This window comes from Leptodactylus fuscus, chromosome 2 (genome assembly GCF_031893055.1).
Source record: "Leptodactylus fuscus isolate aLepFus1 chromosome 2, aLepFus1.hap2, whole genome shotgun sequence".
In the NCBI taxonomy this organism is placed as follows: Eukaryota; Metazoa; Chordata; class Amphibia; order Anura; family Leptodactylidae; genus Leptodactylus; species Leptodactylus fuscus.
The window spans coordinates 112,307,728-112,332,123 of record NC_134266.1 but is presented as its reverse complement, the minus strand read 5'-3'; the positions used below and the strand labels follow the sequence as shown (position 1 = coordinate 112,332,123).

At 43.4% G+C, this 24,396-nt stretch overlaps 2 protein-coding genes across 2 annotated transcripts in view; one reads left to right on the top strand and one right to left on the bottom strand.

The window, feature by feature from the left end:
* The window catches only part of CNKSR1 (connector enhancer of kinase suppressor of Ras 1), a 53,671-nt gene extending 33,779 nt beyond the window's left edge, over window positions 1-19,892 (bottom strand). Inside the window, exons 1-6 of the mRNA XM_075264374.1 lie at window positions 19,825-19,892; window positions 19,450-19,607; window positions 17,389-17,591; window positions 16,437-16,521; window positions 2,591-2,632; window positions 1,996-2,112 (exon numbers count right to left, since the gene is read on the bottom strand). Of these exons, the coding sequence (XP_075120475.1) occupies window positions 1,996-2,112; window positions 2,591-2,632; window positions 16,437-16,521; window positions 17,389-17,591; window positions 19,450-19,607; window positions 19,825-19,876 (657 nt within the window). The 5' untranslated portion in view covers window positions 19,877-19,892. The remainder of the gene's footprint in view (window positions 1-1,995; window positions 2,113-2,590; window positions 2,633-16,436; window positions 16,522-17,388; window positions 17,592-19,449; window positions 19,608-19,824) is intronic.
* Window positions 1-24,396, top strand: part of ZNF593OS (ZNF593 opposite strand) — a 115,888-nt gene that overhangs the window by 66,071 nt on the left and 25,421 nt on the right. The window lies entirely within an intron of this gene.

Sequence of the window (24,396 nt, the reverse complement as noted above, 5' to 3'; positions counted from 1 at the left end):
AGACAGGATCAGGATAAAACACAAGAAACATACAGCAATCAGATCTGTTGTATACCTGTAGCCTCGGGGATTTCTAGTATCTATACTGCAGAAAGCCCAGAGGCTACAGGAATCAGGATATACATTGCAGAAAGCCCGGAGGCTATAGTTATCCAGTATATATACTGCAGAAAGCCCCAACACAGAATACATATTACAGAAAGCCTGAAAGCTACAGGTATACAGGAACAGACTAGAACTAAAAACAGGCTAGATAGACAGACCAAAACAGAAGTATGCATTCAAACAGAACAAGGAACTGAACAATACACACATTACTCAGCCAGATACACATAAGTACATAGATATTAATCAGCCACATTGCAGAGCAGACTAAGAGGTGGATTGGCTTTAGGATAGCTCACAGCATTAGGCTTATGGGATTAACCAGGGGCAGCAACAAAAAGGAACACACAGCAGCCTGGAGAGTCAGAAACTGCTGTGTGAACTAGAGCCAAGGCAGAAGCAGAACATACAGAGAAAGCACAAAAATTGGCGCACGCTGTTACAGTCAGGTTATTTATTTATTAGATTTTTTTTTTTTTTTTTAAGTCCTCTAGCTCTGGCATGAACCAGCTGTTCGGTGGATTAACTGGTCTGTGTACAATATAGTGCGCAGAGCTACAAGGAGCTATAGTAGCCTGAGTGTTAGTACTTCAGCTCAGTTCCCATTGAAGCCAGAGGTCCTCAATGACTGGACCGGCCCTGCACCAAGTGATCCACGGCCATGTACTTGCTGCAGCTCGTTCGTTGTGCACAAATCAGACACACCTCTGAACCGCTGATCTACTTGGGGGGGGGGGCAGCTGTTGGCCTGCCATGAATCAGATATTTGTGGCCTATCCCCCCCAAAAAAATAAAATACAAATAAAAATTAACAACAATAATAATAGTAATCATTTTAACAATAATCATCATCAACAACCACAGAGACTGTGACCAGCTAACCTAGTGACAGTACAAACAGCAATCCATTTAGGATTTTGTACAAACTATATCGCCAGTGATAAATGACTTTGGTCCTGTGGCCTTCATGTAACAGAATAGTAGTCAATCAGGGATGGAAAGAGGACATGGAGAAGCATTATACCCATATAGTAACTTTGAAACATAAAGAGGACCTTTTATGTCCTCGGGCACCTGCGGTTTTATATATCGCCTCGGGGGAAGAGACGATAGCTGTTCACAGTCAGAAGGACATTCCTGACAGTCTAGCTGGGAACATCCCTCCTGACAGTACTCTCCATAGACCAGTACTTGATGTGGGGGGGGGGGTCGTTCCTCACCTCTCAGAGTTATGACTGGGAGGTAAGGAACGTCCCTTCTGTCAGTACAGCACTATGGACAGTACTGTCAGGAGGGGTGTTCCCAGCTCCGCTGTCAGGAATGCCCTTCTGACAGTGAAGAGCTATCGGTAATTGCACCGATATCTCTTCCCCTTGGGCACATAACGGGAAAGCAGACAGCACACTGTCGACTTTGTAGCAGTATATAAAACCACATGTGCCCAAGGACATGAAAGGTTCTCTTTAACAAGGTTAACCGTTAATAGATTGATTGCTGTGGAGTTTTCACTAAAAAGCTTGCCCGTACGTTCCCTGTGCCTTACTTACCAATATATATGCAGGATCCCTGTCGCCCTATTCAAAGCTTGCAGGGTGCTTCCCGACGCACCCGACTCCACTCTACTCCTGCTGCTTGAATATAGAGTAGAGTTGGGTGCGTCGCATGATCAGCAGGAGAAGCAGAGGAATGACACTTCCAGCCTTTTGCTACCCTCGAAATGGGGGCAGTGAGGGACCTATATAGATACTAGTAAGTAGGTTTATCCAGCCAGGGAATTCAATGATAAACATTTTAGTTTTCACTTTCTGTATTTTCTTTCTGTATCAGTTTGTATAAAGACAACATGCACTTGCACTTCAGCACCCACGTAAGATATAAAATCCTTCTCACCAAACTACTTGAAGACTCTGGATAAATCTGCACCAGCTCAAGTGTTGCGGTCTGACTAAGGAGGCTCTCTGGGCTGCAGTTCAGAATACTCCTACATATTCCACAGATATTTTCACACTAAAAAAAACACAGCACAATTATCATTGAGTATACAGAGCAAAAAGGTAGAACGTGAAGGGGTGAGTAAAGCAGAAGAGTAATGTTACAAAGACGATGCAGAACGTTTATAGAAGGCAAAGGACCATTAGGAAACAAGCAGAAGGAAGTAGGTAAAGGGTAAGGCAATTGTTCAGGAACAAATGAAAGTTTATCTGCTTGACAGTTTAGAAAGCAGAGTATTAAAAGGGTATGAGATCACAGGTAAACATTACTCTGAAATGGACAGACACAGCTTGTGATTCGAGTACATTACGCAATGGTAAGAGATATCACATGCAAAAAATAAAGCATCACCTCACAGCAAACCTCTGTTTTCTAAATTCATCACATAGAGTTCATAAGGAAAGTATGTAACACCTAACACGCAATATCAACAAACACCAGAAAGTACTGTATACTGCTATGTAATAGCAGGAGGGTCATGCTAGTAACTTACTATGGCTAGAATCCTGTTCTCGATAAGTGGATCTGACCAGTCCTGAAAGAAAAGCGGAAGACTCTATTCAAAAGTTGCACCAATTTGGCTCACAGTGGTACTGTAAGGAATTTCCTAAAATCTGAGATCATGAACAAATACATTTAAGATAGATCAACTGTGGTCACCCAATGCTGCACTACTGGAATTGCTGAAATATTAAATGCTAGTGTTTAACAGTGCTTAAAGGTCTCAATCATATAAGTACACGTTGAATATGGTCACTTGTAGATTATGTGAAACACATCATAGGCTCCTGTATCATCTGGCCAGATACACTAAGACCCACAATGCCCAGTGGAGATCAAACACGGTTCTCTCTCACCTGAATGAAACGCACAGGGAATCCGTCTTTTACTTCTAGTGCCAGCAGGCTGCCTGAGCTCGAAGTTTATTTTTGCTGATGATGTTTTGAGAAATTGGACCCCAAGTTATAAATATAAACTGCCCTCTCATAAGAGTCAGCAGACAGCGTGCAAGCCATGAAGGAACACACCAAAAACCTCAGAATGGGTACGAGAAGTAAATCTATCACTAATGAGGAAATGATAAAATGAACAGTAAAACGTCTTCATTTACAACATGACTGAATACTAAGCCAAGGCAATATGTTACAGCACATTAATCTGCATTCATTGCCATCACTTACACCTTAGGGAGGAATATTTTTGTTAGATTTGGCAGTGACAGTGGAATAGTTTTTTCAGTGTGGTAGGTAAAACAGCAACTTTCAAAAAAAGGAAAAATTAAAGTGTATCAGGCTTACGCTAAGTTCACACCTGCATTCAAGTTTCTGTTCTTTGGGTCTGCTTGGGGTCTGAAAAATGGACACCCAGTCCGCTTAAAAAGTGGTTACCTGCAGGATTTTTCAGGGCCACTATGGAGCATATTATACCATGTAGGGGCCATTGCAGCATTATACTGTGCATGGGCTACTGTGGCACATATTTCACTGTGCAGGGGCCATTATACTGTTTATGTATATACCGTGTTTCCCCGAAAATAAGTCATCCCCGAAAGTAAGGCATAGAGGAGGTTTTGTTAATTTGCTAATATAAGGCACCCCCAAAAGTAAGACATACCCCTCTGCTGTGATACCGTAGGTTGTATCCACTATTCCTGTTGCTGTGGGATGAGTTGGGAGATTCCCGCTGTGCATACACTAAGCATCGTATGCGCCAGGGAGTCCACTCTCCCAGTTCATCCCACAGCAGCAGGAACAGTGGATACAATAAAATATAGAAAAGTAGAAATGGGTGGGCACTCACCAATCAATCTCCCAAGGATGACATTGTCTTCTCTTTTCTTAAAACATATCCTTTATTAGGTACATAATTAAAAGAAATCCAAAAGGGAGGGAGTAATAGCACTATTGGCAAAAAGAGGCAACAGCCGTTTCGCGTTCACAGTCACGCTTCTTCAAGCCTAAAATGCAATCGTATGGATACAACATACGGTGTCACAGCGGGCAATGCCTGCGAAATGAGGCTCTCTGGCGCAATCCGCCGGAAGCCTCGCTAAGCCCCGCCCACCACTTCCGGCGCCACGACCAACAGCAGGACCAGCACTGCTACGAACATGGGGGAGGTAAGTATACCTTCCCCCTCCCCTCCTGCACTGCCTACAACCGGCAGTCATGCTGGCGCTCCGCTAAGGGGACGTTGTCCCTCGCTACAGCAAGCACATAAGACATCCCATGAAAATAAGACATTTCTTATTTTCTTATTTTCAAGTCATTTCTTTAGGACCAGAATTTAATATAAGACGCTGTTCTATTTTCGGGGAAATATGGTATGTGTGCATATATTTCCAAAATGTCAAAAAAAAGCATGAAGAATTCATTGATGTCCTGAATCTTTCTCTGTGTGACTGTAATGATGATATACGGAGGTAATTACAGCATTACCAAAGAAGAAGGTTATTGAGAGTGAGGAGTTTAAAGGGGCTCTATCATTGGGAAAAGTAATTTTTAACTAATCACATCCTTGCATAGGCTTTAGAAAGGCTATTCCACACCTACCTTATGTATGTAAATTGCCTCAGTGGTTTCTGAAAAAGTCAATTTTTATTCATAGGCTAATTAGACTGGTGCACGATGCATCGTGCACCCCCTTTGCTATTGTTTCCTATGGGATTATACAGCACAGGCTGCTGATGATGATGACTCAGTTTCGTGTTTGCACACACACATAGGAGATAATAGAAGAGACGAGCGCTGCTGGGAACTTCCTGTGCTGGCTGGAAGCTCATTAGCATGTGAATAAAAATGGACTTATTCAGAAACCACTGAGGTAATCTACATACATAAGGTAGGTGTGGAATAGCATTTGTAAAGGCTATGCAAGGATGTGATTAGTTAAAAATTACTTTTCCCAGTGATAGAGCCCCTTTAAAGAATGCTGCTGAGGGTGTAGTGGGCAGGCGAGAGAGAGAGAGAGAGCGAGAGAGCAAGAGAGAGAGAGCGAGAGCGTGCGCGAGAGAGAGCGAGAGAGAGCGAGACCACGAGAGAGAGAACAGGCCAAGGAATCGTGGGGGTTGTAGGAACAGGAAGATGCCGATGTAAACAAATGCAGAGGATGCCAGGAGGTCTCAGAGAACCCAGAAATCACTCAAAACACTACTAAAGGTGTTTGGGTGTGCTTATTATCCTATTAATAGCACTAACAGAACTTTTTTGAAAATTCATTTTTTTGGCCCAGAAAAAGTTCTTCTAAATGTAGAGCTATTTGCTCCTTCCAGAATAATTCAGACTTCCTAATCAAAGAAGCAGATAAAAGGGAAAGGTAATCTTATGGCCTATCCATCTATACTTGTACGAAGCACAAAGACAACTGAATAATAACACTATCAGAAATTGCCACAAGATCCTACTTCAATTTTCAAGAAAAAATGCATACATTAACAGTGTCTTCTATTATACGATAATCACTAAAAAAGAAAATACATTTCTAACTCTGGATACCCCTAGAATTCTCACTATTTGCAGCCTAAAATCCATAAAAATCAAGAAAAACCTCCAATACGTCACATTGTGGCAGGGATTAGTAGGCTCTAAAGTGTACCTATATGGATTACTTTTTGCAGCCATGGGTGAGTAAACTTCCTTCAGTGCTGTGGCAGGGTATAGCCTGGAGATGGAGCCAACAGCTTTTCTTTTCTCTAGTGTCTGTCTAGTGGCCAGGTCTATACCTATGGTGATGTGTCCCCCAGTGAAATAGGCGAGAAAGGAACTACATAAAAGGATTCAAAGACATTTCTCCACGATTGAACTAGTGCACAGACACCATGTGGGTAGCAGAACAATCAGGGCCGCCGATAGGCCAGTATTATTGCTACTGGCGTCAGGGGCCCAGCCAAATTGAAAAATGGGGGGGGGGGGGGGGGGCACGGTTTTGGCCCGCCACCGTGTGCCGGCCCCCTGGCGCCTGCAGCAGTCATTGTATGTCCGATTTCAACTCAGATTTGTGTCCAGAGGACGCAGATCTGAGTTGAACACATACGCGGCTACAGCAAGGAGCTGACACAGTTCAGCTCCTTGCTTCACCGCTGCACGCCGGCTGTGTAGACGCAATGTGATGACATCACATCGCGTCTACAACTGTGCGCGAGTGAGAGAGAGAGGCGCGCAGACAGCAGCGGGGGAACGAGGAGAAGGTAAGTGTAATGTGTACACTGAGGTGGAACGTGAAACTGGGGGCAGATGAAGGAGAGGACGGCATGACACTGGAGGCAGAGATGGGGGACATGAATCTGGGGGCAGAGATGGAGGGAGGACATGACTCTGGGGACAGAGATGGAGGGGGGAGACATTAATCTGGGGGCAGATAAGAGATAAGATATTCCTTTAATAGTCCCACAATGGGGAAATTTCAGTGATACAGTTTCATAGATGGTACAGTAGTATATAACAAGAGAGAAACACATAGAAGCTCATGGCAGATAGAGAAATCCTAGGAATCATAGCAACTAAAAAAGAAAGAAACACAGACACACTGCAGGATCATTTAGTTCTCTGTGTGGAGTGATGTTAATAATAATAATAATAATAATAATAATAATAATAATAATACAGCCGACTTGGTTGGAGGACACGAGGAGGGGGGTCACAGCATGTAGATATAACAAGCAGAAATTTTTTGCAGAGGTGGGGGACATATGCAGCTATCATGATAACATGTGGTAGTTCTTGGTAGGTGGTGAGATCTCCTGCTCACAGCTGATAGTTCGGTATCTTGTATCAGCACTATTGTCCTTTTAACCACAAAAGAAAATGCCCCAAATGTCCTTCATCACAAGATGAAGGGTGTATATGTATATGTATATGAAGCTGGGGGAGAGATAGAGAGGGGACATATAATTTACGGGTGACTTTAGGAGGATTATACTGTGTGCGGGCACATGAAAAATTAATGAGAATGGGCGGAGTCAACATAAAAGTGGGCGGGGCTAATTAGCGCGCCGCACATTTTGTCCGTCTTTCGGTTCTTCAAAAGTTGGGAGGTATGGGTACAGGGGGCAATGGAAAGATGTTAGAAGGTGGACGGGGGGGATTGTTGGGGCATCGTGTGTGCGTCACTGCGGAGAGGGAACTGGGGCAATAATATATAATATATAAGTTTTTAGCTGGAGAACTACAAAGCACACAATACCTCCAAAGGTATGTGTGCTTTGTATTAATAATGATGTAGGCAGCTATGCTACTAGCATAGCAGCCTGTTTGGGGGTGAGACTTTCACTTTAAAGGAGTGTTCACATTGCGTTTTTGGCCTCCCTTGCCGGGATACGTTGGTAACCAGTCACAATCAGCTACCCACTTATCCCTGCATGGAGAACTGCAGGCCCCCCCTTTTTTTAATGGCCAGTTCTTCGTGCAGGGATAAGTTGACAGCTGATTGTGACTGGTTACCAACGTATCCCGGCAAGGGAGGCCAAAAACGCAATGTGAAAAAGCCCTGAGGATTTATTAGGAGGGCTCCTATAAATGGTGTTGGCACTCTATAGGTGCTGTCACACGTAGCAGATTTTACCTGCAAATAGAATCTGATTAAGCCTTGTAATGCTGCTAAATAAAGGGATATGTAATACATAATTGGTATGTCGCAAAATAAAGTAGTTTTAAAATGGCGGGGAGGGGGGGTGCAGACATTTAGGCTGTATGAGGCCCCAAAATTCCTGATGGCGGCCCTGAGAACAATACTGAAACTCTGCAATGAGAATATGCTGTTGGTCAAGTATAAGGAGAAGAGGGATGTCCTTGTACTGACCAATTTGCATGGTAACAGCAGCACCTCTGTCCCTGCACTATTATCACTACCCCAAAGCCAAACAGCGTCCTGGCCTATAATAAGTACATGGAAGGGGTTGATCTATCTGACCAAGTCCTAAAGCTGTATAGTGCCATGAAGAAATAAGTGTGGTACAAAAAGCTGGCCGTGCACATTGTACAGATGGCACTGTATAATGCTTAAATAATATCACAATTTGCAGGCAGGGCAAGAACATTCCTTGAATTTCAGGAGGAAGTTATCAGGACCACAAAAGACCGGCCCCAGTACTTCTGGAACTGAGGTTGCCCGTATTGTACCAGGGAAACACTTTCCAATCTGGAAAGAGGAAAAAAAAGACCCCAAAAATGTGCAGATTGTGCTCCAAACAGGGGACAAGGAAAAATACCTTTTACCAGTGTGACACTTGTCCTCAAAAACCTGGCCTGTGCATGAAGGATTGCTTCAAACTGTATCACACATCCATGGATTATTACTTTTAGAATTTATTAGATTTTTTTAATATATTTATCTATCTAGTTTACAAAAACAGGGGGCCACATTTTGGGGAAGGTTTCCACTGTTTTGGCACCTTGGGGGCTCTGCAAATGGAATATGGTGCCTGAAAACTATTCCATCAAATTCTGCTCTCCAAAAGGTGTTCTGTCCCACCATGTGCCCATCCAGCAGTTTACATCCACATAAGAGACCCATATTTTTTATTTTTTTTCCATAGTCAGGAAAAAAATGCTAAACAAATTATGAGTGTATTTTCTCCATTAACCTCTTGTGATGATGAAAACATTTGGGGATAAAGTGACATTATATAGTATTTACATAGATTACATTTTTTTCCACTGATGATCCAGGTCTCAGGTTAACGGATATCCACATCCTGGAACCTCACTGAAGCCCAACCCTTCCTCATTATACTTACCTTATATACTCGAGTACAAGCCGACCCGAATATAAGCCGAGGCCCCTAATTTTATCACAAAAAAACTGGGAAAACTTATTGACTCGAGTATAAGCCAAGGGGGAAAATTTCAAAAGTTAAAATGGCCGGAGTTTTGGGGTGCAGTAGTTGCTGGGTGCTGGGAAAGGGGAGGGGGTGTTTTGGTTGTCTGTCTGCCCCTTCCCTGAGCTTGAGGACTGGGTTTTTTTTCCCCCACTTGGAATTCAGCCTGGCTGAATATCTGCAGTTCTCCTATTAACCCCTTCCCGCGGATCATGAGCTCTCAGATACCATATATTCAGTAGGCCGGGAAGTTTCAGACAAAGGATACCTAATATGTTTTACAGTCATTTTCTACTATTATATGTATTATATGTATAGAATCCGGTAACCAAGCAATCTAGCACTATGAATTTAGCAACTATAAATCGAATGGAAGACCCTGTGGAGTTTTTTTGTTCCTTTTGTTTCCATTGTAAAGCATGGACTCAAGACCTGGTTCAGCTGGTTTCCACATGTGCCTGTTACCATCCCCCCAGCTAGGACAGCATGGCTCAACATGCGGCATGGAAGAGAAACCTACATGGAAATGCGGACTTCTTCGTTCAAGGAGATGATTTCTGGCGTCAATTGCTGATGTGTGAAGATGCTACAGCGGACTGGTATTTCTTTCTATTACTGTAGACACGTGGGACACTGTTACAGCCTGGGAACCATCACCCACCTACCCCAGGAGTTATGGAAGCTTGGCAAGAGAGCAGCACCATGTATACCTGGATGGTCTCTGACTTCCTTGGGGCAGTAGAACACTGTGGTAAGGAGGAGGAGGAGGGCTTGTGATGAAGGACATTTGGGGCATTTTTTGTGGTTAAAAGGACAATAGTGCTGATGCAAGATACCAAACTATCAGCTGTGAGCATGAGATCTCACTACCTACCAAAGGAACTACCACATGTTATCATGATATGTCCCCCACCTCTGCAAAAATTTCTGCCTGTTATATCCACATGCTGTGACCCCCCTCCTCGTGTCCTACAACCAAGTTGGCTGTATTATTATTATAATTATTATTATTAACATCAATCTGCACAGAGAACTAAATGATCCTGCAGTGTGTCTGTGTTTCTTTCTTTTTTAGTTGCTATGATTCCTAGGATTTCTCTATCTGCCATGAGCTTCTATGTGTCTCTCTCTTGTTATATACTACTGTACCATCTATGAAACTGTATCACTGAAATTTCCCCATTGTGGGACTATTAAAGGAATATCTTATCTTATGTATTCTAGGGAAAGAAGGGATTTACAATTTTTATTTATTTAATTTTTTTTTTTTTTTAAAGATTTTTTTTTTTTTTTTCACTATTTTATGGGAGATTCTATACATTACTATTGCGGCTGGTCAAAGACACCCCCTTCCCCCCCCCCTTTGACTCGAGTATAAGCCAAGGAGGGCTTTTTCAGCACAAAAACTGTACTGAAAAACTTACACTCAAGTATATACGGTACCTGTTCTTCCTGTGGATATCTGGACACCATGACGTCATTGCTGGAGAGCCACCACACGGCACAAAGAGGAGGTGCCAGCAACAGGAAAGTAAGCAAAGCTAAGTGTAATGGAGCTGGGGGGGGCAGTTAAAGAAGAGGTGTCAGCTAGAACATGTCACAAAGAGTTGTGACGGTCGGCACCTCCAAAGGGTGATCAGCAGGGCATCCTGTAGCAGTCAATCATGTAGTGCTGTATAATATTGACTGCAAAAGTGTAATCAACTTTATACTGGGCCACTATGCATCATATTATAGCGAGCAAGGGGGCTAATGTGGAGTATGCTATACTATGGATGTGTGTGCATGCATATTCGTGTTATATATATAATATATATATATATATATAGCATGAAAATTAAACTGAGACTTACATAAGAATACAAACAACAAAAAAAATACTAATGCAAGCGATGCCTCAGTAAAAACGTCCAACATGAGTATAGAACTAGCAAAGATGTACATTAATAAAACATTTTTTAATACATACACAAAAAAAAACTAGTTCCTAAACCAGCATAATTAATTAATGTAAGAGGGTTGTAATAATACAAAATAATCTCCAACCTCAATATTAGATAATTTGCCAGATCCACTTTAAGAATAAACAATTTGTCATAAACCAGCAAAATGAATTAAATAAACCAGTCTGATCTCCTGGATCCTCTGGAGTAGTGTCAGGGTTTCACTGCAGGTGGTAGGTCCAATAGGCAAACTCTAACTCATCTTAAAAACTGTCCTTGAACCCCAGAAAATTGACTCCTGGCAGGGCAGTACCACAAAACTTTCCCTAAAAAAGCTTGCCCCTAAATGCCCCTACGCACGTTTCGTGGTTGATAAGACCACTCTTCAGGAGACCTATTCACTAGGAACTAATTTCTCACAGTTAATGTCAGAACTCCAAAAATGGAGGAGACAAAAAACACTCCTAGTTGATAGTGATACTCTCATCACAATCATGTCAAAAATGGATGACAAGAACCATGTGGAAAGACAAGAGAAGAGACCACACTGAGCGGATCCTCGTATATTAAACTTCAATAATGGGCTATTTTGGTTGGGACAAATGCCCCCTCACCTGGAGAGGTTGTGTAATAACACAACACTCAAGAAGCTCGTAACACCCTATATTTAAGGGTCCAAGGCAGCTGCTGTAGGCATCACTCAGACGTATAAATGCAGAGGAAAGTGGACCAGCCCCCTAGTAGGTTTCAGCCAAGAAAGAAACAGCGCTCGCCCGGTATAAATGATGGATACTCCTTTATTGACACACCATCAAAAGCCATAGTGGTCCTGCTGACATATTGAAGCCCACATGGACATTCTAAAAGATAAATCACGAATGCCGTGGAGCAATCCAGGTAGGTCTTGAGTTGGAACATTTCACCTGTTGAGCGGCTGATAACCTGATTAACGTTGTTGGCTATGCAGAAACAACACTTACACCTTCTTTTGTTGCAGCAAAAGCTTCCTCTCTTAGATGGTTCAATAGGTAGGGAGCTGGAGGTGGTGTTACTTTTTAGCCTGCTGGGAGCCAACAAACTCTTCAGGGTTCTTGCTCTCCTGAATGTAAAGCGGGGGGCACTTGGTAACGATTTCTTTAGGTGGGGGTCATTCAGCAATATAGGCCAATATTTCTTGATGATCCCACGAATATTATTATGGGTCCCATTGTACGTAGTAAGGAAGTTACACTTGAAGTCTGTCGCGGTATTCCTAGGGCTAGTCCGTAAGCATTCCTGCTGGGACAACCTAGACACTCTTTATTTTGCTGCAGCAATTATAGATTTGGGATAACCCTTTTCTCCAAATCTACCAGCTAGAACACTACTCTGTAGCTGGTAGTCCGAAGTCTTTGTGCAATTACGGCGGATTCTTTTAAATTGGCCGAAAGTCACGTTTTCTTTCCATCTTCTCAGGTGGCAACTTCTGAAGTCCAATAGGCCGTTGCAATCCACCTCCTTAAAGTATGTTTTGGTACAGATGGTATCATTTTTTGACATGAGGACCAGATCCAGATATTCTATGCTTTCCCAGCTGGTTTTTCCGGTGAATCTGAGGCCCCAATCATTTAGATTAAGGTGTTCTGTAAACAATAGGAATTCTTCAGCAGTACCCTTCCAAATAAACAAGTCATCTATGTATCTCTTGTAGCAGAGAATTTTGGAGTACCAGTGGCCATAGATGAATTCTTCTTCAAAGCGTCCCACGTACAAATTAGCATAGCTGGGCGCGAAGCGTGAGCCCATAGTGGTCCCCCTGTGGAATCCCACAGTGGTTAGTAGCACAATCTGTCTGTTCTAAATCAAACTTATACAGGAGGCAGTGTTATCTAGCAGAGGAAACACTTAAATACCATCCCCTCATTCAATTACCCACTCATCTGTAGGTCAATACGTTGATAGAGGAGATGGCAGGCAACATGTACCCACTTGTATGTGTCCATAGCTTCCTTAGTAACAGACTGTGCTAGTGCATGATGATGTCATCACGCACCTCGCTAATCTATTTCATCAGCAGAATGCAAAAGCACAGATTGGCTATCTTTATATTGTATGCTGTAACGGGATTAGCTCAGGGATCACTGTCTTGAGCACTTTTTGGCACAAAATGAAAGTCCAATCCAGCCAAGTATGGTGCAACTGGCCGCAACCAGTTTTATTTAAAGTTGTGCAGGAAAACAAAATAAATGCAATACAAAATAAATCCTAGCCGTCCGGCTTCTACCTACAACACAGGTTACCTAACTAAGAGAGCTGGGCCTTCTATACAGCTCCCTGAACACAAAATACAGCAGTATTACTCACAAGAGGTTTTCCAGGAGCAGAGAGAGCCCCATACCTGTGGGCTTTCTGCCTTTTTATATACAACCTTTAGGAACACAGGAATAAACCCCACACATCTCAATACCTGGAGTGGCTGAGTGGAGTATAGACACACCCAATACTCCTACTCCAGCAGCCAGACCTTTTCCAGGGATTTGGTAAAACCCTCTGGCCAGTAACACAGATTTTCCCCAGCTGTATTAGATTGTGTATGACAGGAACCTGGGAGAAATGTACACTCCTATGACTTTGCCCCTGGTCCTGTCACAATGCTTAAAGGGGCTCTATCAGCAAAATCATGCTGATAGAGCCCCACATATGCGTGAATAGCCTTTAAAAAGGCTATTCAGGCACCGCTAAAGTTATATTAAACTACCCCACAGTTTTAAAATAATACCCTAAAAAAAATGTGATAAACTTACCCATCGTGCACGGTGGGCGGGCATTCAGGGTGCGCCGTCTTCTTCATCCACGCCTCCTCTTCCTGCGATGTCCTCGGGTCCCGTCTTCCTCCGGCACTTGTGAACTGACATTGCTAAAAAAAATGGCCTGGGCGCATGCGCAGTAGCCACAGCATGCTACTGCGCAATGCGCCCAGGCCATTTTTTTATCACATTCTTTTTTAGGGTATTATTTTAAAACTGGGGGGTAGTTTAATATAATTTTAGCGGTGCCTGAATAGCCTTTTTAAAGGCTATTCACGCATATGTGGGGCTCTATCAGCATGATTTTGCTGATAGAGCCCCTTTAAAGGGGTCGTCCAGGATATATTGAGACTTTACCACTACCCCCCTACCCCCCCCCCCCCCACGTCACTTCTAATTTACTCCCTTTAAACAAAAATGTATATTTACTCATATGCCTAGAGCAGTCATGTGACCGCCCCAGGCACAGTTTCTGTATTCCTGGTGATGTCCTGTTTCTCTGTTTATGGAGACGGGAGGCCACCAGTACTGTACTTCCTTCACAAGGGAGAAGGCACCTGCGCAATAGAACGTCGGCAGAAGCAGCGTTCTATTGCACATGCGTGGCTTCTGCCGCAGGTGCCAGTTCCGGATCCCAGGTGCAGGCAGAAGAGGGGACAGTGGCACCTCAAAGTCATCTCCAAGACAGGTAAGTATGATGGAATGGGGATGGCGTTGGGGGACTAAGTTAGTTTTCTAGCTAGGTAGATAGGGATAGTATTCCGCAGGAAGGGGGTTGTGAGGGAGGAAGTGAGAGGGGTAATCTTAGTGAACTGCAAGGCATCATGGTAATTTTTGGCTAAGACAGTAGGAAGCTACCCAAGTAAACAAATGCAGAAGACACCAGGAGCTCCCAGAGAAAGCCAGAAATCACTCAAAACACTGCTAAACGTATTGGGGTGCACTTATTAACCCATTGATAGCACTAACAGACCTTTTTTAAAAATATTTTTTTTGCTGAGAAAACCCCTTTATTAATAAGATTCTATCTTGACTTTACAGCCCATTCCAGCTTCATAATAGCAAAAAGAGCGCTACTGACAAATTATACCACTGAGCAAACGTGAGTGATGTCACACATGATATCGCCGCGCATGCCCAGTACAGTGTGGGCAAAATCCCTACATCACAGAGCAAGGAAATAAAGTCAATATATTCCATAGATGCGAATCATCCAATAAAATCATCCAGAACGTTATTTTGAATATATAGTAAACTCATCCATAGAAATAATACTATTCATAAAAGCGATGAAACAGCAGACTGACCAAAAACACAATAGAACTGGGAATTGATTATTTGTTTTTATAAGTATATAGTAATAAGCCTCTTCCCCCCTCCCTCCTGTAATCCTATCCCTTTATCCAGTTATACATAAATATGCAGCCTGCAGAAAGTGTTTTTAGATATATCTGAAGAAGAAGCCAGGAAGCTTCGAAACTTTATATTCTGTCATCATTAGGAGTTAGCCATTAAAAAAAGGCTACTGAAGACTTGCAAGTTTTTTGTTTTTTTTATATTTCATAACCACTGGCTAACACAGTACAAAAACAAACATTTTCCTTATACCAAAAACACAATAGTGTAATTAAAACTAATTTTACTTTAGTTTTATTAACATACGTCTTTACATAAGAATACAATGTTCCATATTCTATACAAACTGACAAATAAATTATACATTTCTAAACCTAACTAATGTGATAACTAGGGCTGGTTTCAGATTAGTGTAAATTGGGTGCTTTTTTGCTCACATATTATGGATGCTATTTCTGAAATTCTTGTGGTGCACAACTACTACAATTACAGTGTTATATCTCTGGATTTGATGACCCTTGGGAAGTCTGGGTGTTACTTCCATGTTACAGGTGCAACCCCCCCCCCAAAAAAAACCCCAAAACTAGTACTCCCATTTGAAAACTCCCAAAAACAGACAAACGTTTGTCTTATTTATCCAATTTAATGCTGGTACTGGCCTTAGTTCGTGTGTCGCCGTTATCAGGAGCAGTCACACTCTAAATTACCAATGTGCTTAGTGCAATCGGTGCCATATTTGCATCTTACAGCCATGGCTGTATATATTTAAACCCTGAGGATCACGTAGGGTTATGTTGAGTTTAGCCTGGTTTCACCACATCATCCTTGACTTTAACTGACCATCTCTCTAGCCTCTCTGGGGATGTATGCGTAGCATTAGGCCAATAACCTCATTCTGGGAAGCCTTACTTTGTTTGCACTGGTCAGTTATTCATCGGTAGGATATGGTCTTTCTGAACCTGCTGATTTGCTTAGTAAGGGATTTAATACATGCAGGGACATGGAGAATTTATATTTAGAGGAATAGTGATTTTTATCCCCATTCCCACAATACCTCTTTCTGAAGCTGCTATTATTTGGTGATGGAGGTGGTACTATAAAACTTTAAAAAAAATATTATTATTATAAGTTACATTTTAGTGAACTGTTTGTGAGTGTTAGACACATTTATTCCTTCTTTGATCATGGTGATAGCCCTTAAAGATACAGAGCAATTAGCTGTTAAAACATTGTTAGGAATTGAAATCTGCAGGTTTATGAAAACAAGATCATCTTAATAGCCCTTCCAATCCAGAGATATTGGCATTAGTAGTAAGGGGGTATTACATACACCCTTAGCTACTCAAGTGCCTCCCTGTAAGGACATAGGAATCACTCCATGGCAGGGAAAGGGTTAAAGTTCAGCAGCTCTATAAAATATTGCACATTTACTAAACATACCTTATGCAGCAGTTCAGCCAGCTCCACACACAGGGCTATAACATCTCGGCTAGCAGAGTAATCATTCAGTCGTGTGAACAGATACCTGTTGATGCAATTTACACCCTGCAATTATACTGAGTATAGAGGAACATCTAACAACCAAATTGAAGCATTGTTTCTTTGTGACATTGACAATGTGAATCCTTTGAAGTTTAGCCTTTAAAATGTAGCTTTAAAGGGGTTTCCAGCACCAAATGGAGTTATTATCCACAGGATAGGTCTTCACTATCTGACCTGTCGGGCTCTGACACAGACCCTGTATGGGTCAGCTGCTGCAGCATCCTAACACCCCTCTGATTTTGTAAGGATATTGGTGCAAACTTAACAGTATTGGTATCTCTGCAACTGGAGCAGATACTAGCAAAGCTGATAGTGTGATGAATTCAGACAACATCAGCTTTCCAGTGGTACAGAACACAGATGATCTAAACTTATAATACGTTATCTACGATCAGTAGAGATTAGGCAACTGACACATGAATAGGAGCAGAGCCATTACACAGTTTACAGAGCCTTCTGCTTCTGTCACTGTTTAGTTCAGGCGCTGGAGGCAGCGCCAATCTGATAGATGACCATTCCTAAATATAGGTCAACAACATGAAAACCGATCCAGGCCTTTAAAATCCTGTGAATCTGTGATCTTGCGATTGATACTTATATATCGCAGTGTAACATTCCTGGTTACAGTTTTCCTGACATGCAATCTATTAGGCGCAAGGTCTCAAGTGAGATGTCAACTGTATAATACTACCAGAACCAACAACTAATGGCACAGGCATAGGTCCTGTGACTGCATCAAACATCAGCCATAGTAGTCAAGTGGTCGGTGGGAACAACACAAAATCCTAATGTAAAGGTATATTAAACTGGCTCAAAAACGTGAATACATGGTGATATATTAGGTAAATACCTGTTAAGCCATGAGAAAAGGCCTCGAGCTGCAGATACAATATCTATGATGCATGCCAGCTGTTTCTGAGTGGGAGACAGAGCCAAGTACTGCGTAACTGAGGAGGCCTTCCTGAGGGTGAGGATGTGTGTGCATAATATTTGGGAGACTCGATACAGTTTATGAGTGAGAGACTTCAGGGATTCACTGTGTATTTCATAGTGCTAAAAAAAAAAAAAAAAAAGAGAAAAAAATGTCACATTAATTAAATATTAGAACTACACAAAAAATCTAAAAAGGCTACAGCAAGTTCTTTACAAAGGAACGCAAAATAAAAACGCCATACAATTTAATATGACTTCTCTTAAAAAGGTGTCTCCCACTAGCAAAACGTTTTCTAAACCACTTATACACGCTTATAGGGAACATAGGTGTTTTGTGTCAATATTACAGCTGAAAAAAATAAAAATAAAAGTAATAGTAATAGTAATAGAAGTGATTTTGGTAGCCAGACTCCATTTAACCCTTTAAGGATTCAGGGTAGTTTGATTACAGCTCAACAACTTTTTTCGTATTTTCCATCTCCATCTTCCAAAAGTCATATCTTCATTAATATTCTGGCCATATAGTTATAGTTATTCTTTGCAGAACAAGTTGCACGTTCAGTTGTCACCAACTTGAAGAACATATAAAGTTTTGTTTAGCTTTTACTTACATTTTAGGCGGTCCTTATGAAAAAAATTACAATCCTGCCCTTATGTTTTGTTTTTATGACATTCACTCAGCATTAAAAAAATGAACGTCCTGTAGAGCTGGGCGATTATGATCTAATCAATATTACGATTAATGGAGATTGTTTAGGTCACGTCCCTTTTACAATATGACGAAGTGTTGGGCATACTTTGCAAGATTTGGAGGTTTCATATGAATGAGCACAGCCAAACCGAAACTGGTATTATACTCTGAGGACTCCTCAGATCCCAGAGCATAATTAGCAGAGGTCCAGAGGAGGTGATCAAGCAAGCAGTGTTACTCACCTCTCCTGGTCTCTGGCATGACTCCCCGCTGTCTTCAGCACTTCTGACGCCAGGGACTGCTGGGATTGGGCCTCAGCGTCATATGGTGTTATGAAGCATAAATGCCACATGGCAACAGGCAGCAGTGCCAAAAAGAACAGGAGTACAAGAGCCCAGAAGAGGTAAGTAACAGTTTTTTTTGTGTTTGATAACATCCCGAAGGCTTCTGCTGATTATACTCTGGGGTCTGAAGAGAGGTCACAACTGTGCCTGCTACACAATAGTGCCATGCTATTACATTGCGCTGAGAGTAGGCATCAAGGAAATATTTTGCAGGAAATGCCACTTGCTCTGGACATCATAAAGGTCCCAGAAGGAAGACTGTTAAGCCTGCTGCACACTGGCTTCTTTCCTCCAGAGAATTCAGTCCAAATACTGGCCATATTTCCTAGACTGAACGCTGTCCAGAAACTCATAGTCACTGCTTCACTGTGGGACTACGGACATGCACAAATCATCATATGGCTCACACCATCATGGACAACTATGATACTGTATTGATTGTATTTTCTGGACAGAAAAGCCTGTGTGGGCTAGCCTATGAGTTTAGGGAAGGCTGTAATAATGTCATGGCTCTATATTCTGCATATATCAACAGTGTAACCCAAAGATCCTGAAAAATCTTAAACAGGATCCCCATTTGCTAAGGCTATGTTCCCATTAGCATCGTGTAGTCTGTTGTTCTCATATATTGGAGAACCAGAAAAACGGACAGGTAGAGCGTAAAGCGGTCAACAACGGTGCTTGCTGGACCCCATCGTTCTTATAAACTGGAACTACCAGATGAAAAAGTCCGGTGATTTTTAACGCACACTGCGGCCAGAGACTCTGACACAAATGTGAACCCAGCCTTAGAGACATTTCTAATACTAATACCTTCTTCATGGTATAAGGGCCTTCTCTGGCGCTAGGTCCCAGGTGTAACTACTGTACACTCTCTATGGCTAAACCCTGAATCTGACTACAGGTCCTATAGATGACATGGACAACATGACTACACCCTTACCAAAGCACACAGCTGTTCCACTGCTTCCAAAAATATCTCCTGATGACCAATGCTCCTGACTCCTAAGGCATCAAGATGGTGAGAAGACAAGTCCAGCAGATCCTGCCCTGTGATACTCCAGCCCTGGAAGGGGTAATGCTGTACTGAGGGGTCCAGACCTGTGGATACACACACAACTCATGAACATTGCCCCCCTTACTGCAATGACTCACTTCTGCACACTCCTGTCTGTCCCCATCGATCATGGCTTTACTACCGCTCCCAATAGCCAAAATACCTCATCCCCGCCTACTGCCCCACTAGTATAACACCACCGCAACGTAACTTTATATAGTACATTCCTGCAGGTGCAGGTCCGACACTGACTGTACTCACCCTCTAAGTAACCCCTCACAGTCTCCGGAGACCACGAAGAAACCAGCTCCATACTGCACAACTTCCTGACGGACCACCCTGATGACGTCACGCAGGTAAGTCCTGTCCTGTCCCGACGTGAGAGGGAGCTTTGGTGGCCCCGCCCCTCCGCGCTGGCTGCAGACGGGATCCATCTACTTTCGATACAAGAGCTGCGGCGGTACAGCTGGGATTCTCTAATGGGAACTTTGCGTTACAAGGGCGGCCTGTCAGGATACGTCTCCTCAGCAGGAAGATTATAGTTCTAATGAACAGGCTAAAGATGACAGACATCTTGGTGATTCCCAAACATTTTCTCTTTAGTTGCAGGTCGCAGCCCCTATATGGTATACTGTATATACTATACTGCCCCCATACACAGACCCCATATGGTATACTGCCCCCATACACAGACCCCATATGGTATACTGCCCCCATACACAGACCCCATATGGTATACTGCGCCTATATACAGACCCCAAATGGTATACTGCCCCCATACACAGACCCCATATGGTATACTGCCCCCATACACAGGCCCTCATATGGTATACTCATACCTCCCAACAGTCCCGGATTCTGCGGGACAGTCCCAGATTGTAGGTTGTGTCCCGGTCGGTGGAAGGTATGTCTCGGATTCAAATCATCTGCGTCCAGGGGATGCAGATGAGTTGACTTCAATAGCAAATAAAGTATAGCTATCCGTGGACAGATCCTGCTTCTCCACTGTGCTCCCCGTGCACTCCAGCCCGGGTGCTGTAGGCACGATATGATGACATCTCTCACATCCCTCCTACAGCTCCTAGAACGTTCCGGGAGAAGAGACTGCCGACACAGCAGCCAGGGAGCGAGGAGAGGTGAGTATCAGTATTTTTTATGAGGGCAAATTGAGGGGGAACATGAAACTGGAGGCGGATGAATGAGGGGTATGAAACTCAGGGCAGGTGAAGGGGGGACATGAAACTGGTGGCAAATCGAGGGGGTGCGGACATAAAATAAGGGGAGATAAAGAGGGCCATTAAATGGGGATAAGTGGACAGAGACATTAAGCTGGGGGTAATTGGAAACGGATGTTAAACTGGGGACAACATGTCCGCTTCTAGTTGCCCCTAGTTTAATGTCACCCTCCAGCTACCCCTATGGTTTAACATGGGGCCATTGGCATCTTCCTCATGGTTTTCTTTGCCTTCCTCTGGATCAACTCTGTCGGGGATATAGGCTGTATTTGCTGGCCCTGTCTTCATCCACCTTCCTCTATGTAACTGTGTATAATATAGACACACTGCCCTTATTCCTGCCTCAGTGGCTGGCAACTCTTGGGTAACTGGCCACTAAAAAAAAAATCATTTTTGTCAATCTATTATTGTGATAATGGAGGGGTTATCACTCTAATACATTGATGATAATGACTCCCCCAACCGTGCCCCCCCCCCACACACACACACATATTCTTTAATATCTTTTAGTAAGTCTGTTCACCATACAACGCTATTGTGATCATGTTGCTATATAGAGAACCCTTCAGGGTTCCCTTCATGTCTTGTTGGATTGGGGTGAGTATGGTAAATGTTACTGTATTGAATGTTCTGCTCACTATATGTTTATGATGCATTAGTTCTACCCTTTGTCTGAAGATTGTTGAATTTCTTAAATGTTACATCAATCTCCTGCAGTTTCTGAATTGACACTAAGGCCGGGGCCCCACGGGACGTAAATGCCACAATTTACCCGCAGCGAAGACACTGCGGGAAAAATTGCGGCGTTTTACAGTGCAGGCAAAGTGGATGGGATTCATGCAAATCCCTTGCCCACTTTGCCGAAGAAATTGCAACGTGTCAATTATATCTACAGAAACGCCGGCGGCTTTCCTGTAAATATAATGTTAAGAGAAAATCCGCAGAGGAAAACTCTGTGAACTTTCTCTTAAAAGCGCTGCAGAAAGAACCGCAATGCGTTCACACAGCCGTTCATTCCGCAGCGTTTTAGCGCTGCAATTACGGCCTGTCGGGCCTTAGCCTAAAATGTTTTTTTAAAGGGATCCTATCATTCACACATTATTTTTTCTAGGTACCACGTCGGAATATCCTTAAGAAAGGCTATTCATACTCATACCTTTCGTTGTCTTTTCTGCGCCGCCGTTCACCTACAATCCAGGTTCTTGTCGATATGCAAATTAGCTCTCTCGCAGCACTGGGGGCGGGGCCCAGCGCTCAGACAGCACTGGGGGCGTCCCCAATGCTGCGAGAGAACTCTCTCCAGCAACGCCTTGATCTTCTTCAGCAGCGTCATCTTCAGCCTCTTCTTCTGGCGGTGGCTTGTAACTTCTAGGCCTCGGGCAGAGCAGACTGCTCGTGGCCTGTGCACAGTCTGCTCTGCCCGAGGCCTAGAAGTTACAAGCCACCGCCGGAAGAAGAGGCTGAAGATGACACTGCTGAAGAAGATGGAGGCGTTGCTGGAGAGAGTTCTCTCGCAGCATTGGGGATGCCCTCAGTGCTGTCAGAGTGCTGAGCCCGCCCCCAGTGCTGTGAGAGAGCTAATTTGCATACCGACAAGAACCGGGATTGTAGGCAAACGGCGGCGCGGAGAAGACGACGACGAAAGGTAGGTGAAGAATAGCCTTTCTTAAGGCTATTCCGACGTGGTACCTAGAAAAAAATAGTGTGTGAATGATAGGATCCCTTTAAGTGTCGTATTTTCCTCTTTTGTAAATGTGAAAGCTGATTCTACTACTAAAAGAATGTCAAATAACCCTCAGCTTATCATCATTACCATCCAGCCACAAGTGGGTAAGTTCCATTTGGCCTTTTTTGGGGTATTTTGCAGCTTTTGTGAGCAAGGATCAATATAAAGCAGTTGCCTAAAGCTGTTCTCCTCATTGTTACGTCGGAGGCCTATGGATCATAAGTTCCTCATTATGAATTCAAGCCTCCGTGCAGTGACTGAGAGGGTCATGGAGGGCACTAGTGATAGATTACTATGTACTCTGCTCTTTAGGTTTTGCCTATATCCTTGAGAACTGATCTCTAATATATCTTTATATTGCTTGTATACTATTGTATGGTTAGTTGTTAGAAAGATAATGTGTTGCAGAGTGATGAAGGGGCAAGTGGATGTAGACCAGGTGTGGATGGCTGTCATGACTTGTCCAGTCCTGCATCCGGCTAACACTGAGGGGACATGTTACAAGCTGCGTGGGATTTGTGATTCCCCCACTGTGATGCTGTTGATCTGAGCAGTGCAGGTGCTGAACTGAACACCACCAAGTGGAGATTGTAAGAGTTGGAGTCTAACTTGGGAACTCTCTGACACAATGGCGGTGACTTCTGTGATATGTAGGAACGAACAGCACATGGTTTCTTAGCGTTTGTTGGGCACCGTGTACTCTTGCTACACGCATGGTGGCCATGCTTCCGGCTGGAGCGTATTCCAATGCTAGTTCACATCTTGGTTTCATCACCGCAAGTGGTATGGGGTTTAGAAGGGATCGGAGATCATGTGCTGTTTGGTCCTGCATGTTACGGAAATCGCTGCTTTCATTCTCAGGAGTTGGCATTCCAGTTTTCATTGTTGCATTGGAAGTAAGGGTTCATAAACCCCTCTTTATGAATCTGAGCCTTCATGTGGTGGAGAGGGTGGTGGAGGGTACGGGTAGACTGTTATATTTAGCAAGTCTACTTTTAGTATCAACTTTTAGCATGGGTCTATTTAACGGAATGAAGGCAAAACCTCTATAGGTACTCAAAACTCTTCATACAGTACAGGCAGTTTGCTGTGGGGTGAACACTAAGGGTTGTGGTGAACTGAGTCATGGGTAACTGCCTAAGGTCCAGTTGGCTTTCTGGCAACCAGTATCAGACGCTGGCCAGTGTAGCTGCATTTTTTCTGCAATGTTGTGTGGTCTGTGTGGTGTAGCTGCTTCGGTGAACCCCTTAAAGAGGACCTTTCATGGTCACCGGCACAGGCAGTTCTATATACTGCTTGAAAGCTGACAGTGCGCTGAATTCAGCACACTGTTGGCGTTCCCGATCTGTGCCTCAGGTAAAGAGCCATCAGTCCCGGTACCGTAGCTCTTTACAGTCAGAAGGGTGTTGCTGACAGTCAGTCAGGAACGTCCTTCTCCACAGCAGCACCTATCGCGCTGTACAGTATGAGCGGGGAGGAACGCCCCCTCCCCTCCTGATAATACTCGTCTATGGATGAGCACTGTGAGCAGAGGGAGGGGACGTTCCTCCTTGCTCATACAATATAGTGTGATAGGCGCTGCTTTGAAGAAGGACGTACCTGACAGACTGTTAGGAATGCCCTTCTGACTGTAAAGAGCTACGGTACCAGGACGAATAGCTCTTTACCCGGGGCACAGATGTAGGCTTTCCAGCAGTATATAGAACTGCCTGTGCCCCGGACCATGAAAGGTCCTCTTTAAGCAGATGTCCTGGAGTCTCAACTCGTGGAGCTTCTTGAGGAAGGTGGCTATGACTTCTGTGATAGTAGGAACAGGCAGCACATGGTTTCTAGTGCTTGTTGGGCACCATGCTACAAGTGGTGTTGTTGCTT